The 22974-nt window shown below is 38.8% G+C and overlaps 1 protein-coding gene, 1 long non-coding RNA gene and 1 pseudogene across 26 annotated transcripts in view; 2 read left to right on the top strand and 1 right to left on the bottom strand.

Moving 5' to 3' along the window:
- PARD3 (par-3 family cell polarity regulator) overlaps positions 1-22974 on the top strand; it is a 780879-nt gene that overhangs the window by 541255 nt on the left and 216650 nt on the right. For 20 of the 25 annotated variants that reach the window (XM_059655793.1, XM_059655831.1, XM_059655947.1 and 17 more), the window contains one exon: positions 19103-19213. The exons of the other annotated variants lie outside the window; for them this stretch is intronic. In XM_059655793.1, coding sequence (XP_059511776.1) covers positions 19103-19213 — 111 coding nt within the window. The remainder of the gene's footprint in view (positions 1-19102; positions 19214-22974) is intronic. 25 annotated transcript variants of the gene reach the window in all.
- On the top strand, positions 6661-6730 carry LOC132224093 (U6 spliceosomal RNA; annotated as a pseudogene).
- LOC132211217 (uncharacterized) overlaps positions 14149-22974 on the bottom strand; it is a 1824365-nt gene continuing 1815539 nt past the window's right edge. The window contains exon 3 of the long non-coding RNA XR_009447441.1: positions 14149-14342. This is a non-coding gene — a long non-coding RNA (uncharacterized LOC132211217). The remainder of the gene's footprint in view (positions 14343-22974) is intronic.

The following is a 22974-nucleotide window of genomic DNA, read 5'->3' as shown; positions in this document are numbered from 1 at the left end:
TGGAGGAGGGACGGGATGACTATTATAGATATTTTTATTAGAAAAGTGTGTCTTTTTTTCTTAGAGTTAGGATTTCTGCAGTGTGCTTCATGTTTAAAAACATGCTCATATTTAATCTTTGATACTACTATTTTATAGATATTTTATTAGTGTTTAATATTGACAGTTGTTACACATCAAATAACTGATGTCTTTCTGATTTTTTAGTATAAGCTCTTAATCAGTGTTCTAATGTACTGACCTTGATGCCTTTTTAATGTACTGGTTTTTATGGCTACATTCCCCAAATATATTCTTAGGTTACAGTATGCTAGAGCTTGTCATCTAAGACTTAGCTGGTCATTTGCATTCAGCTTTATCCATTTCAGTAGAGTCTTGCTTCTTCAGCTTTTAGAAAGTAATAGATGGAGCATTGAGGGTGAAAACCAATAAACCTCCCACTGTCCTTTGAATTCTGTTCTTCTTCTTTGAAAATACGGAAGATATCTCATTGAACGTAGTTGTCTTAAACGCTAACCCAGTGGTACTCAACCCATCAGGGTTTTGCCTTTGGCAGTCTCCGGTGATTTATTTAGTTGTCACAGTGGTGAGGGGGTACTGCTCTCTTGTAGTTGCTACAGATCAGGGATGCTGCTAAATATTCTATGATGTACTATAGAGCCCCGCTCTCCCCTCACTACACAGGATTATCTGTCCCAAAATGTCAACGATGCCAAGGTTGAGAAACCCTGCCCTTTCCATCTCAGCTGCCGTGTGATATGTAATTTTGTTGATCTTCACATAATTTATCTGAATTTTCAGTATTTTATTCCTACTTGTCCTCAGGTCCATCAACCAGCAGCACATCTCCATCATTATTCTGTGTGGAGGAATATTGCACCATGCATTTGGGTGGGCGCTTAAGAGTTAAAATTACATAGCCCACTTTCAGGTATTTTACAGTCTGGTTAGTATTAACACCATTTAGGATGCTTCCATAGTGATCTTCTTTTTCCTTTTTTTTTTTGAACCTTTTTAAAATAAATCTTTATTCAGATTATTACAGTTGTTCCTCTTTTTTCCCCCCATAGCTCCCCTACAACCGGTTCCAACCCCACCCTCTGCCCTTACCCCCCCTCCACTGTCCTCATCCATAGGTGTACGATTTTTTTCCAGTCTCTTCCCGCACCCCCCAAATCCCTCCTCCCCCCCGAGAATTGTCAGTCCACTCCCTTTCTATGCCCCTGATTCTATTATATTCACCAGTTTATTCTGTTCATCAGATTGTTTATTCACTTGATTTTTAGATTCACTTGTTGATAAATGTGTATTTGTTGTTTATAATTTTTATCTTTACCTTTTTCTTCTTCTTCCTCTTCTTAAAGGATACCTTTCAACATTTCATATAATACTGGTCACCAATACCAATGTGGATGAATTCCTTTAGCTTTTTCTTATCTGTGAAACTCTTTAATTGACCTTCAATTCTGAATGATAGCTTTGCTGGATAAAGTAATCTTGGTTGTAGGTTCTTGGCATTCATCACTTTGAATATTTCTTGCCACTCCCTTTTGGCCTGCAAAGTTTCTGTTGAGAAGTCAGCTGACAGTCATATGGGTACTCCCTTGTAGGTAACTGACTTTCTTTCTCTTTCTGCTTTTAAGATTCTCTCTTTGTCTTTTGCTCTTGGCATTTTAATTATGATGTGTCTTGGTTTGGTCCTCTTTGGGTTCCTCTTGTTTGGGACTCTCTGTGCTTCCTGGACTTGTAAGTCTATTTCTTTCACCAGGTAGGGGACGTTTTCTGTCATTATTTCTTCAAATAGGTTTTCAATATCTTGCTCTCTCTCTTCTTCTGGCACCCCTATAATTCTGATGTTGGTATGCTTGAAGCTGTCCCAGAGGCTCCTTACACTATCTTCGTATTTTTGGCTTCTTTTTTCCTTTTGCTTTTCCGGTTGGGTGTTTTTTGCTTCTTCGCATTTCAAATCATTGACTTGATTCTTGCGATCCTCTAGTCTGCTGTTGGGATCTGTATAATATCCTCTATTTCAGTCAGTGTATGCTTAATTTCCAGTTGGTTCTTTATCATAACATCGAGGATCTGACTAGATTTCTTGAGGATCTCACTATATTTATCGGCGGGCTCACCAGTCTTTTCGAGGGTCTTACTAAATTTATTGGCGGCTTCTAGAAAGTTCTTGAAAAACCTGAAAAGTGTGGTTTTGAACTCTATATCCAGCAGTTTGCTTTCCTCCATTTCTGTCATTTGTGTCCCGTTTCTTTGTCTCTGCATTTTTTATGCTTCCCTGTGTTGATAAAGTGGTTTTCTGTGCTAAGTGTCCTCTAGGGCCCAGTGGTTCAGCCTCCCCAATTACCTGAGGAGGACACTCTTGGTGCACCCCTTTGTGGTCTTTGTGCACAGTCTTGTTGTAGTTAAGCCTTGATTGTTGTAGTTAACACTGGGAGGGAATGACCTCCAGGCCAATTGGTTGTGAGAATCAGCTGTGTCTGCAGTGGGAGAATTTCTGTGCTGGAGACACCCCTCTGGGGCAAGACTTGCTTCAATGGGGCTTTGGTGCTCACTGGGTCTGCCCCCTGAGTGTGTCCTTTAAAGGTCCAAGGAGCTGCAAACTGGATGGTCCCACTCTGACCACTGGGGACACTCGCTCCTGGATCACTAGGGAGGTGCTAATCTAGCCTTTGCCTGAGGCTATCCAGCAAAAGCCTCCATGCAGGGCTTGGGCATGGTGGGGCGGGTCCCATGGGATCCACAGGGCGGGGCTAGCAGTTATGGCTGCTCTCAGTCCTGTCCTCAGAGGCTCTGCTTCTCAGTGTCCCAGTAATCACTGCAAGCACCTCCGAGAAAAAGCTGCCCTTGAGTTCCGACCGATGCCAGACAGTCCCACTTCTCCCGAATGAGTCTGGGTCCCCGAAGACTCGCCTGGAACTGGAGCTCAGAACCTGAGATTCCCTCCCGATTGCAAAAGACAACCACACCATCAGCCGCCAGCCTGCTCCGCATGCACCTCCTCACCTTACTATTTTACTTCTCCACCGCTCCTCCTCTGAGTCTCGGTATGCTTTTCTCTTTCCTTCTAGTTGTAGAATTTCCACTCAGCCAGCCTTCCTGTGGTTCTGGATGGTGTCCATTCCGTCTTTTAGTTGTATTTTTGAAGTGGTTTTGCGAGGCAGCAAACTCCGGTGTTTACCTATCCCGCCATCTTGGTCTCTCGCTATTTGTCACTTTGAATATTTCTTGCCAGTTCCTTCTGGCCTGCATAGTTTCTGGTGAGAAATCAGCTGACAATCGTATGGGTACTCCCTTGTAGGTAACTGACTTTTTTTCTCTTGCTGTTTTTAAGATTCTCTCTTTGTCTTTTGCCCTTGGCATTTTAATTATGATGTGTCTTGGTGTGGTCCTCTTTGGATTCCTTTTGTTTGGGGTTCTCTGTGCTTCCTGGACTTGTAAGTCTATTTCTTTCACCAGGTAGGGGAAGTTTTCTGTCATTATTTTTTCAAATAGGTTTTCAATATCTTGCTATCTCTCTTCTTCTGGCACCTATAATTCGGATGTTGGTACGCTTGAAGTTGTCCCAGAGGCTCCTTACACTATCTTCGTATTTTTGGATTCTTTTTTCTTTTTGCTTTTCCAGTTAGGTATTTTTTGCTTCTTCATATTTCAAGTCTTTGACTTGATTCTTGTGATCCTCTTGTCTGCTGTTGGATCTCTGTATATTATTCTTTATTTCAGTCAGTGTATGCTTAATTTCTAGTTGCTCCTTTTTCATATCCTCAAGGGTCTCACTAAATTTATTGGCAGTTTCTAGAAAATTCTTGAAAACCCTTATAACCGTGGTTTTGAACTCTATATCCAGTAGTTTGCTTTCCTCCATTTCTGTCATTTGTGTCCTTTTTCTTTGTCTCCGCATTTTTTATGCTTCCCTGTGTTGATAGATTGGCTTTTTGTGCTAGGTGTCCTATAGGGCACAGTCCCCAATTACCTGAGGTGGACACTCTTGGTGCACCCCTTTGTGGGCTGTGTGCACAGTCTTGTTAAGCCTTGATTGTCTTTGGTATCACTGGGAGGAATTTACCTTCAGGCCAATTGTCTGTGAGAATCAGCTGCATCTACAGTGGGAGAACTTCTGTGCTGGAGACATCCATCTGGGGCAAGACTTGCTTCAGTGGGGCTTTGGTGCTCACTGAGTGTGCCCCCTGAGTGTGTCCCTTATGAATCTGAGGAGTTGTAATCTGGATGGTCCCACTCTGACCACTGGGTACACGGGCTCTTGGATCTCTAAGGAGGTGCTAATTTAGCCTCTGCCTGAGGCTACCCAGCAGGAGCTACGAAGAGATCTGCAGATTCCTCTCCATTGTTTGGGGTTTGGAGGTGCCCAGATGAGGCCCAGCTGTGAAGCAATGCCAGCTGTTGTGGGGCCTTGGGCCTTCTTTTGGGTGTTCTGGGTTTCTCTGACCCAGCTGCAATTTGTTAGGTAATTTTAGATCTCAAAGGGCTAGGCCATTCATATGCCAAAACCTCTGCTAGCAGCTTGGGTGGGGCTCAAGGAATCAACAGGGCGGAGCAAGCAGCTATGTCTGATCCTCAGCCCTGTCCTAAGAGACCCCCGGGTCTCAGTGTCCCGTCTCAGTGTCCTGTGGTAATCGCTCCAAGCACCTCTGAGAGAAAGCCGCCCTTGAGTTCTGCCCACTGCCAAACAGTCAAGTTTCTCCCCATATGAGTCTGGTTCCCCAGAGACTCGCCCGGAACTGGAGTTCAGAGCAGTCGGGAGCTTGAGACTCCCTCCCGATTGGAAAAGACAACAGTGTCCTCAGTTGCCAGCCATTTCCACGTTCGCTGCGTCCTCAGTTGCCAGCCCTTTCTGCGTGCACCTCCATACCTCTGCACTTCCGCACCTCCTCTGAGTCTCAGTGTGCTTTTCTCTTTCCTTCTAGATGTAGAATTTCCACTCAGCCAACCTTCCTGTGGTTCTGGATGATGTCTGTTTTGTCTTTTAGTTGTATTTTTGAAGTGGTTGTTAGAGGCAACAATTTCAGGTGTTTACCTATGCTGCCATCTTGGTTTCTTGCCATAGTGATCTTCTTTAAAGTTTATTTTTAATATGATTTCAGTGTAATAAATAAGGATTTTACTAATTCATGAACTCTTAACATGTAAAGTAACATGAAGAACCTATGTGGCATGTGAAGAGATTGAGGCCAATCTGAGAGGGAGAACAGTGTTCTGTCATAGAAGGAATTTGGGATTTAGACTTTGAAGTTCTCGCCTCTCAACCCAGCTCCACACCTCTGGCATTTAATCTGACAGCCTCAGTTTTCTCATTTCCATGTTCTTCATATTTCATTTTAAGAACTAAAATAATGTGTATGAAAAGCTTTTGAAATTGAAAGTATTGTACATCTGTCAGCTTCTTATTTAAGTTCTTTTCACATGATCTTTCTTTTCTGAGATTAATTATTTCCGCATTAGTTTGTAGATAGGTATTCTGTATGCTTTGATAAAAGATTATATGTGGGTTATTTCTCCCTTTTGGGATATAAATCTATAAATAGATACATAGACATACTGTCCTCAATGAAGTGAGGTTTGCTAATACACCATGATTATATACACTAGCTTGAGCCAGACAGCTTCAAACTTTAGCCAAGGAAAAACAACATAATGATATCTTGTAAAAGCAGCCATAACTGGGGAGACTTGAGGATTTAAACTGATATTGGTGGTATTGGCTCCAGTTTCAGGACAGCTTATTGGACAAACACGTCTGCTCTTCCAGAGTTCCACTTTTTGCCAGCATGTCCATGAGCCTCAGACCACACAGCAGGCTGTGCAGATGTGACAGTTCTTAGGAGATGGGAATGAGTTGGGATGAGAGGAATTCCAGGCCAGTACACAGATCAACAAGTACTATATTTGAATGCTTCCTGAACTATTTAGTCAAATAAGGAAGAATATGGTGGTTTACCATTTATCGAATTTCGTGTTTCCCTTGACATGAGGAGTGTGCTGAATGGAGCCGAGATACTAAGCAGGTCTCCTTGTTCTAAGCCTTGTCACTCAGTTCCTGAAACCATCCCAATATTTCAGGTCCTTGTTACCAGCTGGGTTCTAACCACGGTTGAGTCATAAATAATCTACAGAGCTGTGCATCCTGGTCTAGTGAAACTGCAGCAAAGAAGCTTAAAGAATCTTCTGGAAAAGAGAGGTTGCCATATTTAATGCCACATGATCAAATTTACCAGGACCCAGGTGTGCTGCGAAAACACCGAATTTAACCAACTGTGTGTGCCCTTTAGTCTCATTCTTCAAGAGGCTGCTGTGAGTCAGATAGGCAGTGGTGTTGGCAAGGAGGCCTGGGAGTCTGCAGCCTCCGCAGGAATCTGCTCTCTTCCCTATTCTGAGTATTAGGCGTGGCCTCCAGCTCTGGGCAGCTTGCCCCCAGAGTCCAATATGTGAATCAACTGAAAGATAAAACATGGAAATCTGTACCTCTTAATTTACTCTATAGAGAGCATTCTCCAAGAAATGGGAATCAACAGAAACTTGTTTCCTGTCATCGACAGAAAAAAAAAGTGCTAACACCTTAACTTTACAGATAATAAGGTCTTTGGGGAAGTTTTAATCTTTCAGTTTCCAGGAGCTTTACAAATAGTCTGTTCCGTGCTCGCTTCGGCAGCACATATACTAAAATTGGAACGATACAGAGAAGATTAGCATGGCCCCTGCACAAATAGTCTGTTCCCCTCCCTTCCCACGTCAATGACCGTTTTCTGCCTGCCTTTATCATTTTCATTTACTCTGTAAACAGAAGCATGAGAACATACTTGAGGGTGTTTTAGCTGTGCTTGTAAGTAGGTCTCACAGAGGTACTTAGAATGTTGATTCCCAATGTGTAGTTAATTGAGGGTAAATATTTCTAATTCGAAAAAGATATGCATATAGCCCTGTCTGGTTTGGCTCAGTGGATAGAGTATCGGCTTGTGGACTGAAGGGTCCCAGGTTTGATTCAGTCAAGGGCACAAGGCCGGGTTGGTCACCAGTGGAGGGCATATAGGAGGCAGCCAATCAATGACTCTCTCTCATCATTGATGTTTTTCTCTCTCTCTCTCTCTCTCTCTCTCTCTCTCTCTCTCTCTCTCTCTCTCTCTCTCTCTCTCTCTCTCTCCCTCTCCCCTCGTCTCTGAAATCAATAAAAAAGATATATTTTTAAACAAATGTATGCATGTATTAATTACCTCATAAGCATTTACAAACTGGAGGCCAATTTGATTATCAGATAGGCAACTGGTAACAGAAATTTTTTAGAATAGTTATCATTGCTACTAAATACCCTTGATTCTTTTTCCTAAAAGGAAAGAAGCTGTGGTGTAAAATATTGTTCTACCTTTTTACTTTTTCTTCTTTCAACTGTCCTTTTAAATGATGTGTTGTTGTTTTTTTACTTCGGTCTCATTAGCATATCACACAGAGATTGCCTTTGCCAGTACTGCTTACTAAATTGTTGTGATGCTTTAGGAAAAGGAAAACCATGGTAACCAGATGCAGGGTGTGATTATTTGCCTCTGACCTGACAAAGTCAGGGTTTAATAAAAGAAGCTTAATAGAAATGTTCAAATGGACCCTTCTCATCACTTGGGCTAAGAGCTCAATCAGTCTCTCATTATTATCAGAGTTATTTGAGCAAAGGCAGTAGTGATAGTATTTTTCATAATCATTCCTTGAGTCGACTGTAATTGCAATTTGTAGTATTATATTATGAAACAATTATGTAGTAAAATGAGCAGAGCAAGAGTTGGTGGTAAGTAAGGACCCAGAAGAGCTGTGCGAAAGGCGCTCTCAGCATCGTTTTAAGTGGACATCTCTGATTTCAGTGCCAAATTGAACATGTAGAAAAATCAGAGTTACGTGTTGTTTTAACCGTGTTTAAATGTGTATAGACACATATTTAATTTTACATATAATATATATTATTTATTATAAAGTCAGTGTAGAGGGGAAACAGAAAATATAATTTGCAATTTACTTGCATTTGTATGTTTGGCTTTATAGGGTTATTAGTGTGGTTTGATTATTTGTGAAAAAAAATAAGGTATACCAAGCCTTACAAAAAATCTTGTATAGAGCAGTAGTTACTAATTGACCCCTTTTTACAAAGAGGGAATTTAATTGTGCAGAAAATATGTCATGTGATCTGTGAACTAGCTGATGCCTGAAAAACTATAACAGTATAAGTAAGATATACCTCCACTAATTTTCTGTCATTTTACTTGAATAGTTCTAAGTATATATTATAAATGTTATTTCTAGAATTACTTAGGTATTTATCTTGTGTTGTGAAAGATTACTGTGTTTGCTTGGGTTTGTTTTTCTTTTCTTTATACCTAGGTCCCACAGGTGTGTTTGTGTGTGTGTGTGTGTGTGCGCACACACGCGCACGTGAGTGTTTTTAATTTTGTTTTTAAGATCTTTGGAGTTTATCGTAATTCTTGTAAAGAAAAACTGATAACGTGCTGGTTCAGTTAAATTTGATTTTTAAATATTTTATTGTTTCGTATCCTTCTAGGGCTACTAAAGTGGAGAGTGAGTAGGCATGTCAGTGCACCTTTGTTTAGATATGACAGGCTGCAAGGGGACAATTGCACTTATATGGACATTTAATGGGAGTCCTGAGAAGAATATGTTCATTAAGGGTACGTTGTACCACCTGGTCGGTGTTGCTTAGTGGTTGAGCCAGGAGGTCACGGTTCAATTCCTGGTCGGGGCATCATTGATGTTTCTACCTCTCTTTTCCTCTCTGAAATCAATTAGAAAAAATTTTAAAGGTTACATTGTACCTCTAAAGGCTGTTCTAGCTTGGCTGTGTAGAAGCAATATTTTCTTTAGAAAAAGTCACTTCCACCAGGCTGGTATGGTTCAGTGGTTGAGCATCCTCCTGTGAACCGATAGGTCATGGTTCAATTTCTGGTTGGGGCACATGCCCGGGTTGTGGGCTCAATCCCCAGTGTGAGGCATGCAAAAGGCAGCCAATCAATGATTCTCTCTCATCATCGATGCTTCTATCCCTTTCTCCCTCTCCCTTTCTCTCTCTCAAGTCAATAAAAAAACATTTTTAAAGAAAAAGAAAAATCACTTCCTTTTCCCTGAATGCCAATCAACAGAAATTTAGTTTATTAAATCTAATTAGACTAGCACTGATGAAAACTGCACACAATCAATGATTCTCAGGTTTGTGAATTTTTGTTTAAAGAGAACCCCTGCTAAACTCTGTCAATTTAGAACTGCATCCCATTTTGCAAAGCACTACTGAGTTGTCATGTACCTTTTTCTAAGGCTCCCTTCTCATACTGTTGATTACCAAGTTGTTGGGGTTTTCTTTTTTATCGAAATGGGAGCTCTCTGCTCTTTATAATCAGCCTGCTCTTCCCTGATTCACCCAGCATTGCCACAATGTATTGCTAAGCACATTAGTATTCAATCATGGCCATGATTTCTTAAAATGTTACTAAAATATGTAAGATCCTGTATGGGAAGAACATATTAGACATTACTTAGTTTTTTCTTCGTCTCCCTTATGAAATGGAGGCTGAGGAACAACAACAAAAAAAGATATGGCCAGAAACCATGAGCATATCATTATAACAGATAAATGCATGCAGTGAATTTTTGCTTTCTTATCCTGTGATTGGGTTTGGCAGTTTAACATGTTTCTGCTATTACCTGGCAGTATTTGCATATGTCAGTAAAGACAGTTTTGACTTGTAGAGTGTCATTGCATTTAGGAATATTGGCCATGCCTTGGAATGGTATTGTGGACAGATTTTACTATTCTTTCCAATGGGAGGGAGGATTGGTTGCATACAGATGCCAGCCTTTATAGATAAATTCCATTTGGGAACAATGTCCCCTGGATCTCATTGCTACAGGCAGTGCAAGATTTATCTCATTTACTTCAACCAAGATGTTTTAACCATCTGCTTTCAGTAAAAAGAACAGAGTGGCTGACTGTTTTGGTTCCTAAAGGTTTTGGTTTTTGAGGTGGCTGGGTGTGGTAAAGAGAGTCTTGGGTCTGAAATCTACATTTGTGATTTCTTGCTGTAAGAACCTGTTAGATTATTAAGTTGCCCTCTAATTCTTGAGGTGGCCCTTAAATAGAAGGATGATAGTGCCCACTTCACACAGTGTTTGTGGGAATCAGTGAGATGAAGTCTATAATAAGAATTCAATAAATTCTGGTTAAGTGTAATTAAATAATCAAAAGGGCATTCAATAAGTGCTCAATTATATGTCTCAGGATTTATAGAAAGTGAACTTCAGAGGTCGGAGAATTTTATTTCCTCTAGGAGGATCCAAGTTCAGAGCCACTGAGATATCTAAACTAGCTGTGAGGTGACCCGAGTGCAATTTCTAGCTCACATTGTGACTTTGGGCACCTCTGTATACCTCCTGGGCCTCATTCCCTTGTTTGCCAAAGACATTGGACAAGGTGACTATTCTCTAGACTTTGATTTTCCATAACATGTGTACTTATACCTTCAACGCACATGGACAAAAGTACAATAGAACAAGCTACAAAGATTTAAGGTTAGCTCTGTCCAGTTGCTCAGTGTTTAGAGTAATCAGCCCCTGGACCAAAGGGTTTGATTCCCTGTTAAGAACACATGCCTCAGTTGTAGGCTTGATCCCAAGACCCTGTCAGGGCTCATGCAGGAGGCAACCAATCAATGTATTTCACATTGATGTTTCTCTGTCTGTCTGTCTGTCTGTCTCTCTCTCCCTGTCTCCCTCCCTCCCTTCAACTTTCCCACTCTATGGAAATCAATGAAAAAAAAAAAAATCCTTGAGTGAGGATTAATTTTATTTATTTTTAAAGGATTATGAATTTATTAGATCGTCTGGAAAACCAGATGGTCTGATCCCCAGAATGGCACCAGCCTTGGGTAAAGATTTAAAAAAAAGATATATGGCTAGATTGATTTTAATATATTTTTATTGATTTCAGAGAGGAAGGGAGAGGGAGAGAGAGAGAAACATCAATGATGAGAGAGAATCTTTGATTGGCTGCCTCCTGCATGGCCCCTACTGGCGATCAAGCCCACAACCCAGGCATGTGCCCTTGACCAGAATTGAACCCAGGACCCTTCAGTCCACAGGCTGACGCTCTATCCACTGAGCCAAACCAACTAGGGCAAATTTTTTTCTTTATATAAAATTTAGAGCAATTACCTTTTAGAGCTTTAAGACAAAGGTAAGTTCATAATTGCATTAGAAATCAGAGTGATGGGTTGAGGAGAGTGAAAGTTCACACCAAGATGTGGAATTGAAAAAGATTTTCTAGAGAAAATTGGATCTAATGCCATTTAGAAAAAGTAGGACTCAAAGGAGTAGAGAATAATGATGTTAAAATCTCATGGTATTGCTTTGATTTGAGTGGACAGTGTGCTCCCAAGGCATGCAGAGGTTTTAGGATGCAGGACGGACACAATACTGAGTATGGGATTTTGCTGTACAAGGTCTTGAACTCAGCTCATTGGGCAGCTAGTATCTCTCAAGGATCCTTAGGGCAAATGACAGAATTATCACAGCAGGCAGTAGTCAAATACAGATTAGCACAGTGGCTTTCACACATGTGTGTCCACCAAAAGTAACTGGAAGGTTACAGAAAGAGATAAGAAAAATGGAGAATGGCAGCGATTGAATCATGTGATGATCAAATATGCAGAAACAGGGGCAACATTCAGGGCAGAGCATTGAGTTAAATGACTATGTTGACTACTTCAAGGCTGGAGCTGGATTTGGGGGAAAGATAGATGGCTTCTGGTAGATGACATGAATTTACATTTGACCCATATTCAGTCCCCTTCCTCAGCCAAGCAGTATCACTGAACCTACACATCTTAGAATAAGTAGTAAGACAAGTATTGTAGAAAAGCCTTTGTTGCACATGAAGACCTCGGTAATACAGATTTCTAGGTGACATTTTGTGTGTGTTTTTGGTTTGTTTTTTAAATCTCAATTTTAAATATTATTACTCAAAACTTCTAAGATATTTAGTTCTGGATAGTCTCTTCATCTACTTTTAAATATGACCGCAGGTTTTTAAGACTTTTCTTTTGCTGCATTGTTTTTAAATGTGATATTAAGAAAAGTCCTTTCATTATGAAACCAATTGCATTTTTATGTTACATTAGCATATTTGTTCTAAAGATCTCTAATTTTATTAAATATGGTAAAACATTTTAATGTCATTTACACTGCAGAGAGAATTAGGCTTACTAAAAACCAAAATGATTGTTTAATAGCATGAAACTCTTATCAATAGTTAATTTTTACTAAAAGTTCTCTCTATATAAAAGCAATAGGATTTCGTTCCAGTCCTTTGTTGCTGCTGTGTGTTTGCTTTTCCCATGCACCCGTGCACATTTACCCATCATCCTGTACTGTTCAGTCTGTGGCTGATCTGGCAGATGGCAGTGATCTCAGTTGTGAGGCATCACAATACAACCGCTTTAACACATTACTTTGAGACACTTTGGCTGAATAAAACATTGCTGTATTCTCTATGAAGAAAGCCATATAGTTATGAGATGTTATAATCAGTTCTCTTCTGATGATACATGGCTCATCTGTATCTTTCTGTTACTGTCTTTAGTGGCTTTTTGGCATTTTTTCAGTGAACCTTCTCTCTTTATGAAGCAGTACCTCTAAAGCATTTTTTTTCTATCAACTTTTTTTACAAGCTATTTTTCTTTATTTGAAAAAAAAAAGTCATGGGGCATATGTGACCACTTTCTATTTCAGCATCATACCTGCTAGATCAGGGGTCCTCAAACATTTTAAACAGGGGGCCAGTTCACTGTCCCTCAGACCATTGGAGGGCCAGACTATAGCTTAAAAAAAAACAACTATGAACAAATTCCTATGCACACTGCACATATCTTACTTTGAAGTAAAAAAACAAAACGGGAACAAATACAATATTTGTATTTGCATGTGGCCCACGGGCCATAGTTTGAGGACCCCTGTGCTAGATGGTGGTTTCCCATGTGAACATTTGTGTGGGTTAGTCAGAAGGCAGTTCATGAAACTGATTCTCTGCTGAGAATGGGTTTGCTTCCTGGACATACTATTAGTTAAGTATTTTTTCAGCTATTCTGTTCCTTGGGAAGTGACCCATTTGAAATTCACCAGTGGCTTTTACAAGATAAAATAAATATAAATGATATCTTCTAAGTATCCTTGGTATTAAGTGATTGTCTTCATAGGTTGGTTACTGATTTCAGCTGTGAAACTGACTTTTTGAGTATGTGCAGCTGAAAATTTTCAATGACCCCACCCCCTTTTTTTTTTCAGGAAGAGTTAAGCAGCTATAAATTAAGAAGAGCACTAGAATATATTGGGAAACAGAGTGAATGAGGGTATAGCTATATAATTTCTCCTTTTCATATTCTAGAATGGTTGGTATATTTTTTAACTTAGTCTTTTTTCACTTTTTCAAAAAAATTATAGCTGAGGGATTCATTTTTATCACAATTTTAAAGTAATATTCTGTGATTTCATAATATGCTTAAAGAAATTACATAATTTATTAATTAAAGTGGTACTAAGGGAAATGCCCCAGTGCCAATGTATCAACATTTTATATGTAATAATTTCTTTACTTTTTCATACAATAATCTTGACTTTATAATTTGAAAAAGGAAAGTATATTGTAACAGTTTGATAACAAATTTACAAATAATAAAATAGATTATGGAACACTAGCAAACTAATATTTTAATACAATACAATGAGAAAAATGTGATTCTTAAATGTGAGTCAGGATTCTATTTTTTTTTCTTTTTAATCATGTGTCTCTAAGATAAAAGGCTGAAAGTTGGCAGACTTAGATATAAAACTAAAACTTTGTTTACAGTACAACCAAGACCACTATAAAAGAAATATAATACAGCTAATTAAACTCACTGTTAGGTTTACAGCTGAAAATATATAAACTGTTTTGATACATGGAAAATTCACTCTCAGATTTTCATTTTATTATTAACTCATGATCTTCTTGTAAGATGAAATTATACCTTTGGTACAGATATATAATGTATTCTGTGTCACACCTGTCAGAATGACTACCATCAACAAATCAACAAACAAGTGCTGGTGAGGATGTGGAGAAAAGGGAATCCTAGTACACTGCAGGTGGGAATGCAGACTGGTTCAGCCACTATGGAAATCAGTGTGGAGTTTCCTCAAAAAAATTAAAAATGGAACTGCCATTTGACCCAGTGATCCCATTTCTAGGAATGTATCCTAAGAAGCCAGAAACACCAATCAGAAAGAATATATGCACCCTTATGTTCATAGCAGAATTATTTATAATATCTAAGATCTAGAAACAGCCCAAGTGTTCATGAGTAGATGAATGGATTAAAAAAGCGGTACTTTACTCAATGGAATACAATGCAGCTGTAAAAAAGAAGGATCTCTTACCCTATGAGACAGCATGGAGGACCAGGAGAGCATCAACACTAATAAAAGAGAAAAATGGTAATTGGCGTACAAGCTACCCTTTTCATTGGCTAATCAGGGCTATATGCAAATTAACTGCCAACTAAGATTGGCAGTTAACTGTCAACAAGATGGCGGCTAATTTGCATATGTAGGCACAATGCAGGGAGGCGAAAGGGAAAGCAGGAAGAAGCCCCCTGCCACTGACAGTGATCGGAAACCCAGGGGGGAGCTAAGAGCTGGGGGGCAGGGCAAAGGCAGCTCTGGGGCTGCCTTTGCCCTGCCCCCCAGCCATGATCGGAGAAGCAGGTGCCTTTTCCGCCCTGGCCAGTGATAGCAGGAAGTAGGGGTGGAGCCAGTGATGGGAGCTGGGCACGGTCGAAGCTGGCAGTCCCAGGAGCTAGGGGTCCCTTGCCTGGGCCTAAAGCGAAGCCCACGATCGTGGGGCTGCTGCAGCTGCAGGTCCCCGCTGCCCAGGCCGGAGGCATCCTGCAGGGGCGGGGCGGAGCCCGCGCGATCGCGGCGCCCCCCGCTGCCACTGCAGGTCCCCGCTGCCCGGGCCGGACGCCTAGGCCGGATGCCTCAGGCCTGGTCAAGGGGCCGATCCTGCGATTGGAGGGTGATGGGGGTCAACGCCTGAGGGCTCCCAGTATGTGAGAGGGGGCAGGCTGGGCTGAGGGACACTCTCCCCGACACACACCCAGTGCACGAATTTCGTGCACCAGGCCCCTAGTTATGTATATAATATGCCAGTCAGAGAAAGCCAAGTATCACAAGATCTTAACTATATGTAGAAGCTAATGAACAAAATAAACGGATGAACAAAAAAGATCCAGAGACATTGAAGCATGCAACAGACTGACATAGAGGGAAGGGAGGCGGCGGGTGGGGGTGGGGGGGTAGATTAAAAAAAAACAAAACTTACATTAGTACAGGAAAGGCCTGCTGAGGGGACGGGAGTGGAATGGAGGGGGTCAGTGGGGGTGGAAAAGGGAACATCTGTAATACTTTCAACAATAAAGGTAAATTTTAAAAAAATGTTCTCTGTATCTCTGAGTCTATTTCGGTTCTGCTTGCTCATTTATTTTGATTTTTTAATTTTTTAAAATGTTTTTTATTGATTTCAGAGAGAGGAATGGAAAGGGAGAGAGAGCTAGAAACATCAATGAAGAGAGAGAATAATTGATTGACTGCCTCCTGCACGCCCCCTATTGGGGATGTGCCCTGACTGGGAATCCAGTCTTGGCCTTCTGGTCCATGAATGGAAACTCAACCACTGAGCACAGTGGCCAGGCTAGATTCAATTATTGATACATGTATTTATTGTCATTTATTTTTCATATTTTTAAAATTTATATCTATTGCTGAAAGTATTACAGATTTTTCCTTTTTTACCCCCCCATTGATTTTCTCCATCCCGCACCCAATGTTCCCCCCAAGCCTTCACCACACTATTATCTGTTTCCAAGGGGTATGCATATATGCATATAAGTTCTTTTCTTATTTTTTATCTTATTTTTTCTTCTTCTTAAAGAAGACACTTTAACCTTTTGTATAAAGATACAAGGGCTTCACTTCCTGGTACTGGAACCCTGGGCTGATGAAGGGGCTGATGAGGAGTTGGGACCCCTTCCTTTTCAGGGAACCTCCGCAGCCAAGATATCCCTCCTGATTAAAAATTGCCAAAAGTGGGTGTGGGGCCAGCCTGTTCTCTGCCTCCACTCCCACCCCTCCCTACCAGTCTCCATGTGGCTCTTCTTTAATTCCCTAGTTGTAGGACTTCCATTCAGCCAGATTTTAGCCAGTTCTGAATGATAGTTGTTCTGTAGCTTAATTGTAATTTTGGTGTGATTGTAGGACTGGGAGGAGGTGAACACCTCCTTTACTTACTCTGCCATCTTGACAAAAAAATCCAAGAAATTAATACATTATATATTTCTGGATGCCTCATTGTTGCAGAATTTTTAGGATGGGAATTCACATGGGCTTTAAATACTGTCTACATGTTGATGAAACTGGAGTTAATCTGTCTAGCTCTGTCCTCTCCCATGAACTATTATTTAAAAACAAAGTTTTTCTCTTTAATGCTCTGTGGATGTTCAATAAATTTTTGTCAAATGAACGTACATTGTGTTTTAGATATTGACTTGTACTAGATGTATACGTTTTAAAATATTCATTAATTTATAAACTCAATCGTTATGCTTAACTTTTAAACATTATTAATAAAACAAAAATTAAAGAAAGAGAAAGTTTTTATTTAGGAATAGATTCCAAGAAACTAGAAACACCAATCAGAAAGGATATATGCACCCCTATGTTCATAGCAGCACAATTTACAATAGCTAAGATTTGGAAATAGCCTAAGTGCCCATCAGCAGATGAATGGATTAAAAAACTGGTACATCTACACAATGGAATACTATGCCGCTATGAAAAAGAAGGAATTCTTACCATTTGCAACAGCATGGATGAAACTGGAGAGCATTATACTAAGCGAAATAAGACAGAGAAAGATAAATATCACATGATCTCACTCATTTGTGGAATATAATGAACAACATAAACTGATGAACAAAAACAGATCCAAAGACAGAGAAGGATCTATCAGACCATCAAACCGCAGAGGGAAGGGTAGGGGTAAGGAGGAGAGATCAACCAAAGGACTTGTATGCATGCATATAAGCCTAACCAAAGGAGGGGGGGGGGGTAAGAGCATGGGTGGGGTGGTGGGGGCAATGGGGGGTAAGGACACATATGTAATACCTTAATTAATAAAGGAAAAAAAAGGTAATAGAGAAACTAACCAGGAAATATAACTGGGGATAAGGAGTAAATGGGGCAAACTTGCTAGTCATCCTAAAATACTAGTATTTGATATATTCCCATTTGGTTACATTACTGTAATAAAAATATATTTTAAAGCTAAAAAATGCTTTTAATTTAATACTTTCAAAAGTATATTTTATCCCTTGTTAGAATTGGTTAGATGCTGGACTTAAGTTATTGGGATTATTTTTTGCTTTTCAGTATAAATGATCTTCTAATTTCTAAATAACATTAAAATTTAAGTGTAGATATATTTTATAGAAGTTAATTTTACAGCCATTTTTGTGCTATCTAGTACTTTACATACTTTTTAAAGTAATGGTGGTGGCGTTGTTTTAACTTTTCTATTTTAACACTTTAAGGATGCTTTCTCTTCCTTACATACCTTTGCAGAATGTTACTTCAATTAACATATGAGATATTGTCATGCACACTTCACACATCAGATTTATAGCTATAATAATAAAAGCATAATATGACATCAGATTTATAGCTATAATAATAAAAGCATAATATGCTAATTAGACCGGACGTCCTTCCAGAGGACCTTCCAGATGAAGCCATGGCTGCGAGGGAATCCCAGGTCCCAGGTGCCAGAGGGAAACAGGTGCCGGCAGCCGGGGGAAGGAAGGCCTACTCTTGCAGAAATTTCATGAATCGGGCCTCTAGTTAATAAAATAATGGCCTATTCTACTAACCAATGCATTAATTGAAATAGTTTTCTCTCTTTTATTTCAAATTTGGACCTACCCTTCACTCCTCTCTTTTTCATATGATTGTCACCAAAACCAGGTTTCTACATTGTCCTCAGATAGAAATATCAGTACACTTTACATATTTATGAATGCTTATGAGTAACTGTCTCTAAAATATTTCTTTTCTGAAACATCTGGAGAGCAAGTCACTATAGATGAAGATTATCTGAGGGTATGGAGCACATGTGTTTCAGACAACATGTCTTTTATTGGAGAAATAAAAGGAATCAGGAAAAAAAACTGATTCCAAGTCTGATGTCTCTTAGTGTTTTCTTAGAGAGCCTCAAGCTCAATGTCTATCTGTGGAAGTTTGTTTGGACTGTTTTGAATAATGCACGTGTGTTGTTTTTTATCAGATATAGATTTCCAAGTTAAAGAGTCCACCTTCAGCAATTGCTTTCCATCAGATTTAGGAAAAGAATTTGTTGAGAATGCCTTAAAGCTTTCAGTTTTGTAAGCTAAAAGTATTTTAGCACTGTAAATTATCCTTTGTACTTTAAACTTTGCAAACATGGTCTGGTTCGTCAGTTTTTAAACCATGATGAATGTTTCCAATAAACCTGATTATGAAAATAAAGAACTTTTGTTATGGAGAGGTTATTAAACAGATGATTGTGCATTATCATTCTCTTATCCTAAGAGAAACCCACTCCAATGCAGACTTTTATCCTCCATTATCTGAAGTATTGGGCACTCAGTTCTACACATTTATTAATTATTTGTTTAATAAGGATGAACTTAAGGGTTCTGTTATTGTGCTGTTGTTTATTTTTGTTTTGCAAAAGAAAAATCGGTATTGAGGCCATTTTCCAAAATGGTTTTCCCTGGGAAGTTTTAATGAATAAGGAATAAAATAATCAAGTTAAATATGTTAATACTGGGCAAAACTAGCAAACCACAGGAGACAGTTTGGCCCTGATTTTTAGGGAGTTCACATTTGTTGGGTACATATGTCTTTATCACAAAAGAAGAACTCGTTTTGGATATATTGACAAGTTAGAATTTTTTGTTGTCAACAGGTTTGGCAAACATCGAAAAGATGACAAGATTGAGAAAATGAGTAAAATAAAAATACAGGACTCCCTTACTTCAGAAGAGGAGAGAATACGAATGAAGCAGGAGCAGGAGAGGTAGACATCAGTTATTTGATTAAACCTCATTAGATAGAGGTTCTTCTTTTCTTTCTACTCTTTTTTTTTTTTAAGTATAAAGAATTTGGCCCTGGCTGGTGTGGCTTAGTTGGTTAGAGCGTTGTCCCATATACCAAAAGGTGGCCGGTTTGATTCCCAGTCAGGGCACATACCCAGGTTGTGGGTTCACTCCTTGGTATATGTGGGGGTCTGTGCGAGAGGCAGCTGATCAATATTGTTCTCTCTCTCTCTCTCTCTCTCTCTCTCTCTCTCTCTCTCTCTCTCTTCCTTCCTCTTCCTAAAATCTATAATTTTTTTAAAAAATAATATTTATAAAGAATTTACATTCAATTGATTTGTATTTTTTTCTGCATGAATCCAAATACTGATGGTTATGGGATGAATACAATGCAAAAAAGGTTCAAATGAAAGAAAAACTTACACTTTTTTTTAGGGCATTAAAATTGATTTTATTGGTTTTAGTTAAGCCATTTTGCACAGGAAGTAGTAAGGCATTACATGCTTGCATCTGGAAGAAATAAAGAGTGTTTACTCAGTTGGCTTCAAATTTAGTGTTCAAGTTCCCAGAATTCTGACATCAGAATCAGAATCCATGTAATTCAGGTAACCTTTGCATTTAGGTCACACATTGTCATTGAAACAGCTTGACTTTTAAAAATTAATCTTTTTATAGAAAAATATATTTTTCTATAGCAGAGTTTTTCATATTTCCTCTGACATCTTCAATCAGAAGAAGCAAATCTAAATGGGATTAGTTTCATCAAGCATTTTATACACACACACACACACACAAACACGAATGTATATGTTTATCATGAAGAGTAACAAAAATTTTTAAGCATTTACTATTTACTTGAGCCAATTCAGCCTTATTTTTCATGAGAGCTGATTTAGGTGTATTTGGAATTGTACCATCTCTGAGTTGGAAAAAACTAGGTGCTTTGATGCTTGTGAAAGCCCAAACATAATGTGAGCAAATGAGTGTCCATGAGTGTGTGTGTGTGTGTGTGTGTGTGTGTGTGCACACGCCTGTATTTTGGTTAATTAAATATTATTCTAGTATTTTATTAGTAAGTGTTAAAGGGAAGTTTTTGTTGTTTCACCATATATTAAATACAGAATCCTATATAATAAAAGAGTAGCATGCAAATTGCCCCCTTGACCAGGAGTTCTTCCGGGAGTTCAACCAGGGGGCACGGCCGGCCAGGGGAAGGGAGGGAGGCCCCAGCTGGCTGCCGCCAGCCGCTAGGGACCCTGCCAGTGCACCAATTTTGTGCACTTGGCCTCTAGTATAATATAAAATGTTTATTTTTATAACATTCCCTTTCTCAGGAATCTCTTACCTTTGTTAAGAAAAGGAAAAGATTTTAACATTAACAAATTGATATAAGACAATATAATCAATTGTGAAAATAGGTGACTGTAGAGTTTGGGGAAGGGAAGAGATTGGTGGGGCTAAAGTTAATAATAAGTGCTTTATAGAAATGGTTATTTGGATCTAGGTTTAGCTCCCAAGAACTTATGCATTTAGAAAAATGGAAAAATTCTGTACCCACAGCCAGTTCCTCCCTATCCTTCACCCCACACAAGGGTCCTGGAGAGTGGGCAATCTTTTAAATGCTTATATTCTTTAAACATGTTGGTTGTACTAGTGATTAGTAGTATCTCTATGAATGCTTTTCTTCTATTTCTTTAAAAATTTTAATTATTTTATCTGGTATCACCTCATTTTAGCATTAAGGGATGAAACAACTTTTCCTCATATCTATAAGATAGGTTTAAGAGCAAAACTTCAATAATAGAAATTTGAAGATCTAATTATCCCTATTGAACAATTCATGAATCAGACAGCATCTCATCTAGCAAGTAAACAGGTACTCTGAGGAACCATGAAAAATAGAAGGTTTTTGTAGGAAACTAGGCTGGACAAGAAAGCCATTAGCGAAAGAAAAGAAAGGATTGTTTTAGGTAAGGTCACCTTCCCTAAAGAAGGTGGGGGTCTTCTCAGGCAGATGGTCTCAGCTTCCTTTGGGGGAGATGGAGAGGCCCACAGGACAGATTACCTCATTAGTGTTGACCAGAAAATTCAGACTCACTGATTGAGACTACATTTCTAGAGAAGGTTCGAAACTGCAGTTGGTATCAAGGTGAATCAAGTCTAGGTTCGGTGTTATGGGCTTTAGCATGATAGGGCCTCCATTTGGGATCTGTGGTTTTCTCTTTAACAGGTACCACTATGATTTCAATGTGTGTTCATCCCTTGAATTGGAAATGTGTCTTTAAAACAGTTGTTCCTACTTGAGAAAAAAATTTTAGGACCCATTTTGAATACTGTGTAAGTCTTTTCAATGAGCTTTTACTCCAATATTACAAAAATAATAAAAATCTCACTTAAAATTATGACTTTTTTTCTATTGATGGTTTTTACTGTCATTGCTACTGAAATGGCATATTGTACATATTTTTAAAGTAAGAAATTTAGTGAAATATTGTCCCTCATTTGGAAATTCAGTATAGACACCAAGTTGGCAGCTTACATATTGGTGGATGGCATTGTTTAGATTTCCCTAGCAGGGTAAGCTAAAGCTTTGATGGGTTGAGCCACAGTATTTCTGTCATTTGCAGAAGTGTTTTGAGGAGCATATAGAGTATTTAACTAGTTGACTAAAAACTATATTGAACTGTTTTTTCCAGTTGTCTTGTAGCATAAAATTCATTCTGCTGTGAATTTAGGTTTTATTTAATGAATTTTTGTAATACTGATTTTTACACACAGGAAACAACAGGAACTTTCTTATTGTTTCTGGGTGGCAGTACAATAAGTTTGGGTAAAATGTTTTCCAAAAGAGTTGATTGTACGATCTTCAACATTGTTTTGAAGGTGATTGATTAACAAATATCTAATATGTAGCAATCTGAAATTTATCTTTAAAATTTTTGGTACACTAATATTAGTACATTTTATCTTCTGTAGCCATTAACAGCATTTTTAAAAATTAAAATCATTTAAGGTCAATTTCTCTTTTTTTGAGTCTTTTGAAAAAATGTAACATTAATAGTTTTATGTATTGAAGCTTCTTAAGCTTTAGAGATTGAAGTATTTGGGGTATAATGGAGTAATTTAAGTATGCAATTGATTTTCCATCCTTAGGAGTTGATCATTCCTTTTTTGGACATAAAAAGATTTTACTTCATAGTCATAAAATAGTTATTCTCATCTTACTCCATTGCAATTAGTGATAAAACCATCTATAATAATAAAAGAGTAACATGCTAATTAGATCAGACGTCCTTCCAGACTAAGCCAGGGCTGTGAGGGAAACCCAGGTCCTGGGTGCCAGAGAGAAGCCAGTACCGGCAGCCTGGGTGAGGAAGGCCTACTCCTGCACGAATTTCATGCATCAGGCCTCTAGTTTATTATAAAAGCAAAAATCCTCATGAATAGAAATGTTACAGGAACAGAAGTCTTGTATGTTTTATCTTCATCATGCATCATCCATCTTAATTGGAGAAAAAGGGTGGTGAACACTGTGACAAGAGTCTGGAATGAAAATCATTAATTGATGTCAAGCTGGAGAGACTGTTAGTATGAATTTAGTGACAGCGGGGCAGAAATTAACCTTATTACTTTATTTAGCATATTACATTATTTTGTGTATTATTTTCTATTCAGGTTCAAGGCCACTTCATTACCATCATGGAAAAGACTCTTTTTTTTCCAATTACAAATTGAAATGATA

The sequence above is a fragment of the Myotis daubentonii genome, chromosome 1 (genome assembly GCF_963259705.1).
Source record: "Myotis daubentonii chromosome 1, mMyoDau2.1, whole genome shotgun sequence".
NCBI lineage: Eukaryota > Metazoa > Chordata > Mammalia > Chiroptera > Vespertilionidae > Myotis > Myotis daubentonii.
Note: the sequence above shows the minus strand (reverse complement) of the source record. Positions and strands in the feature narration are given on the sequence as shown.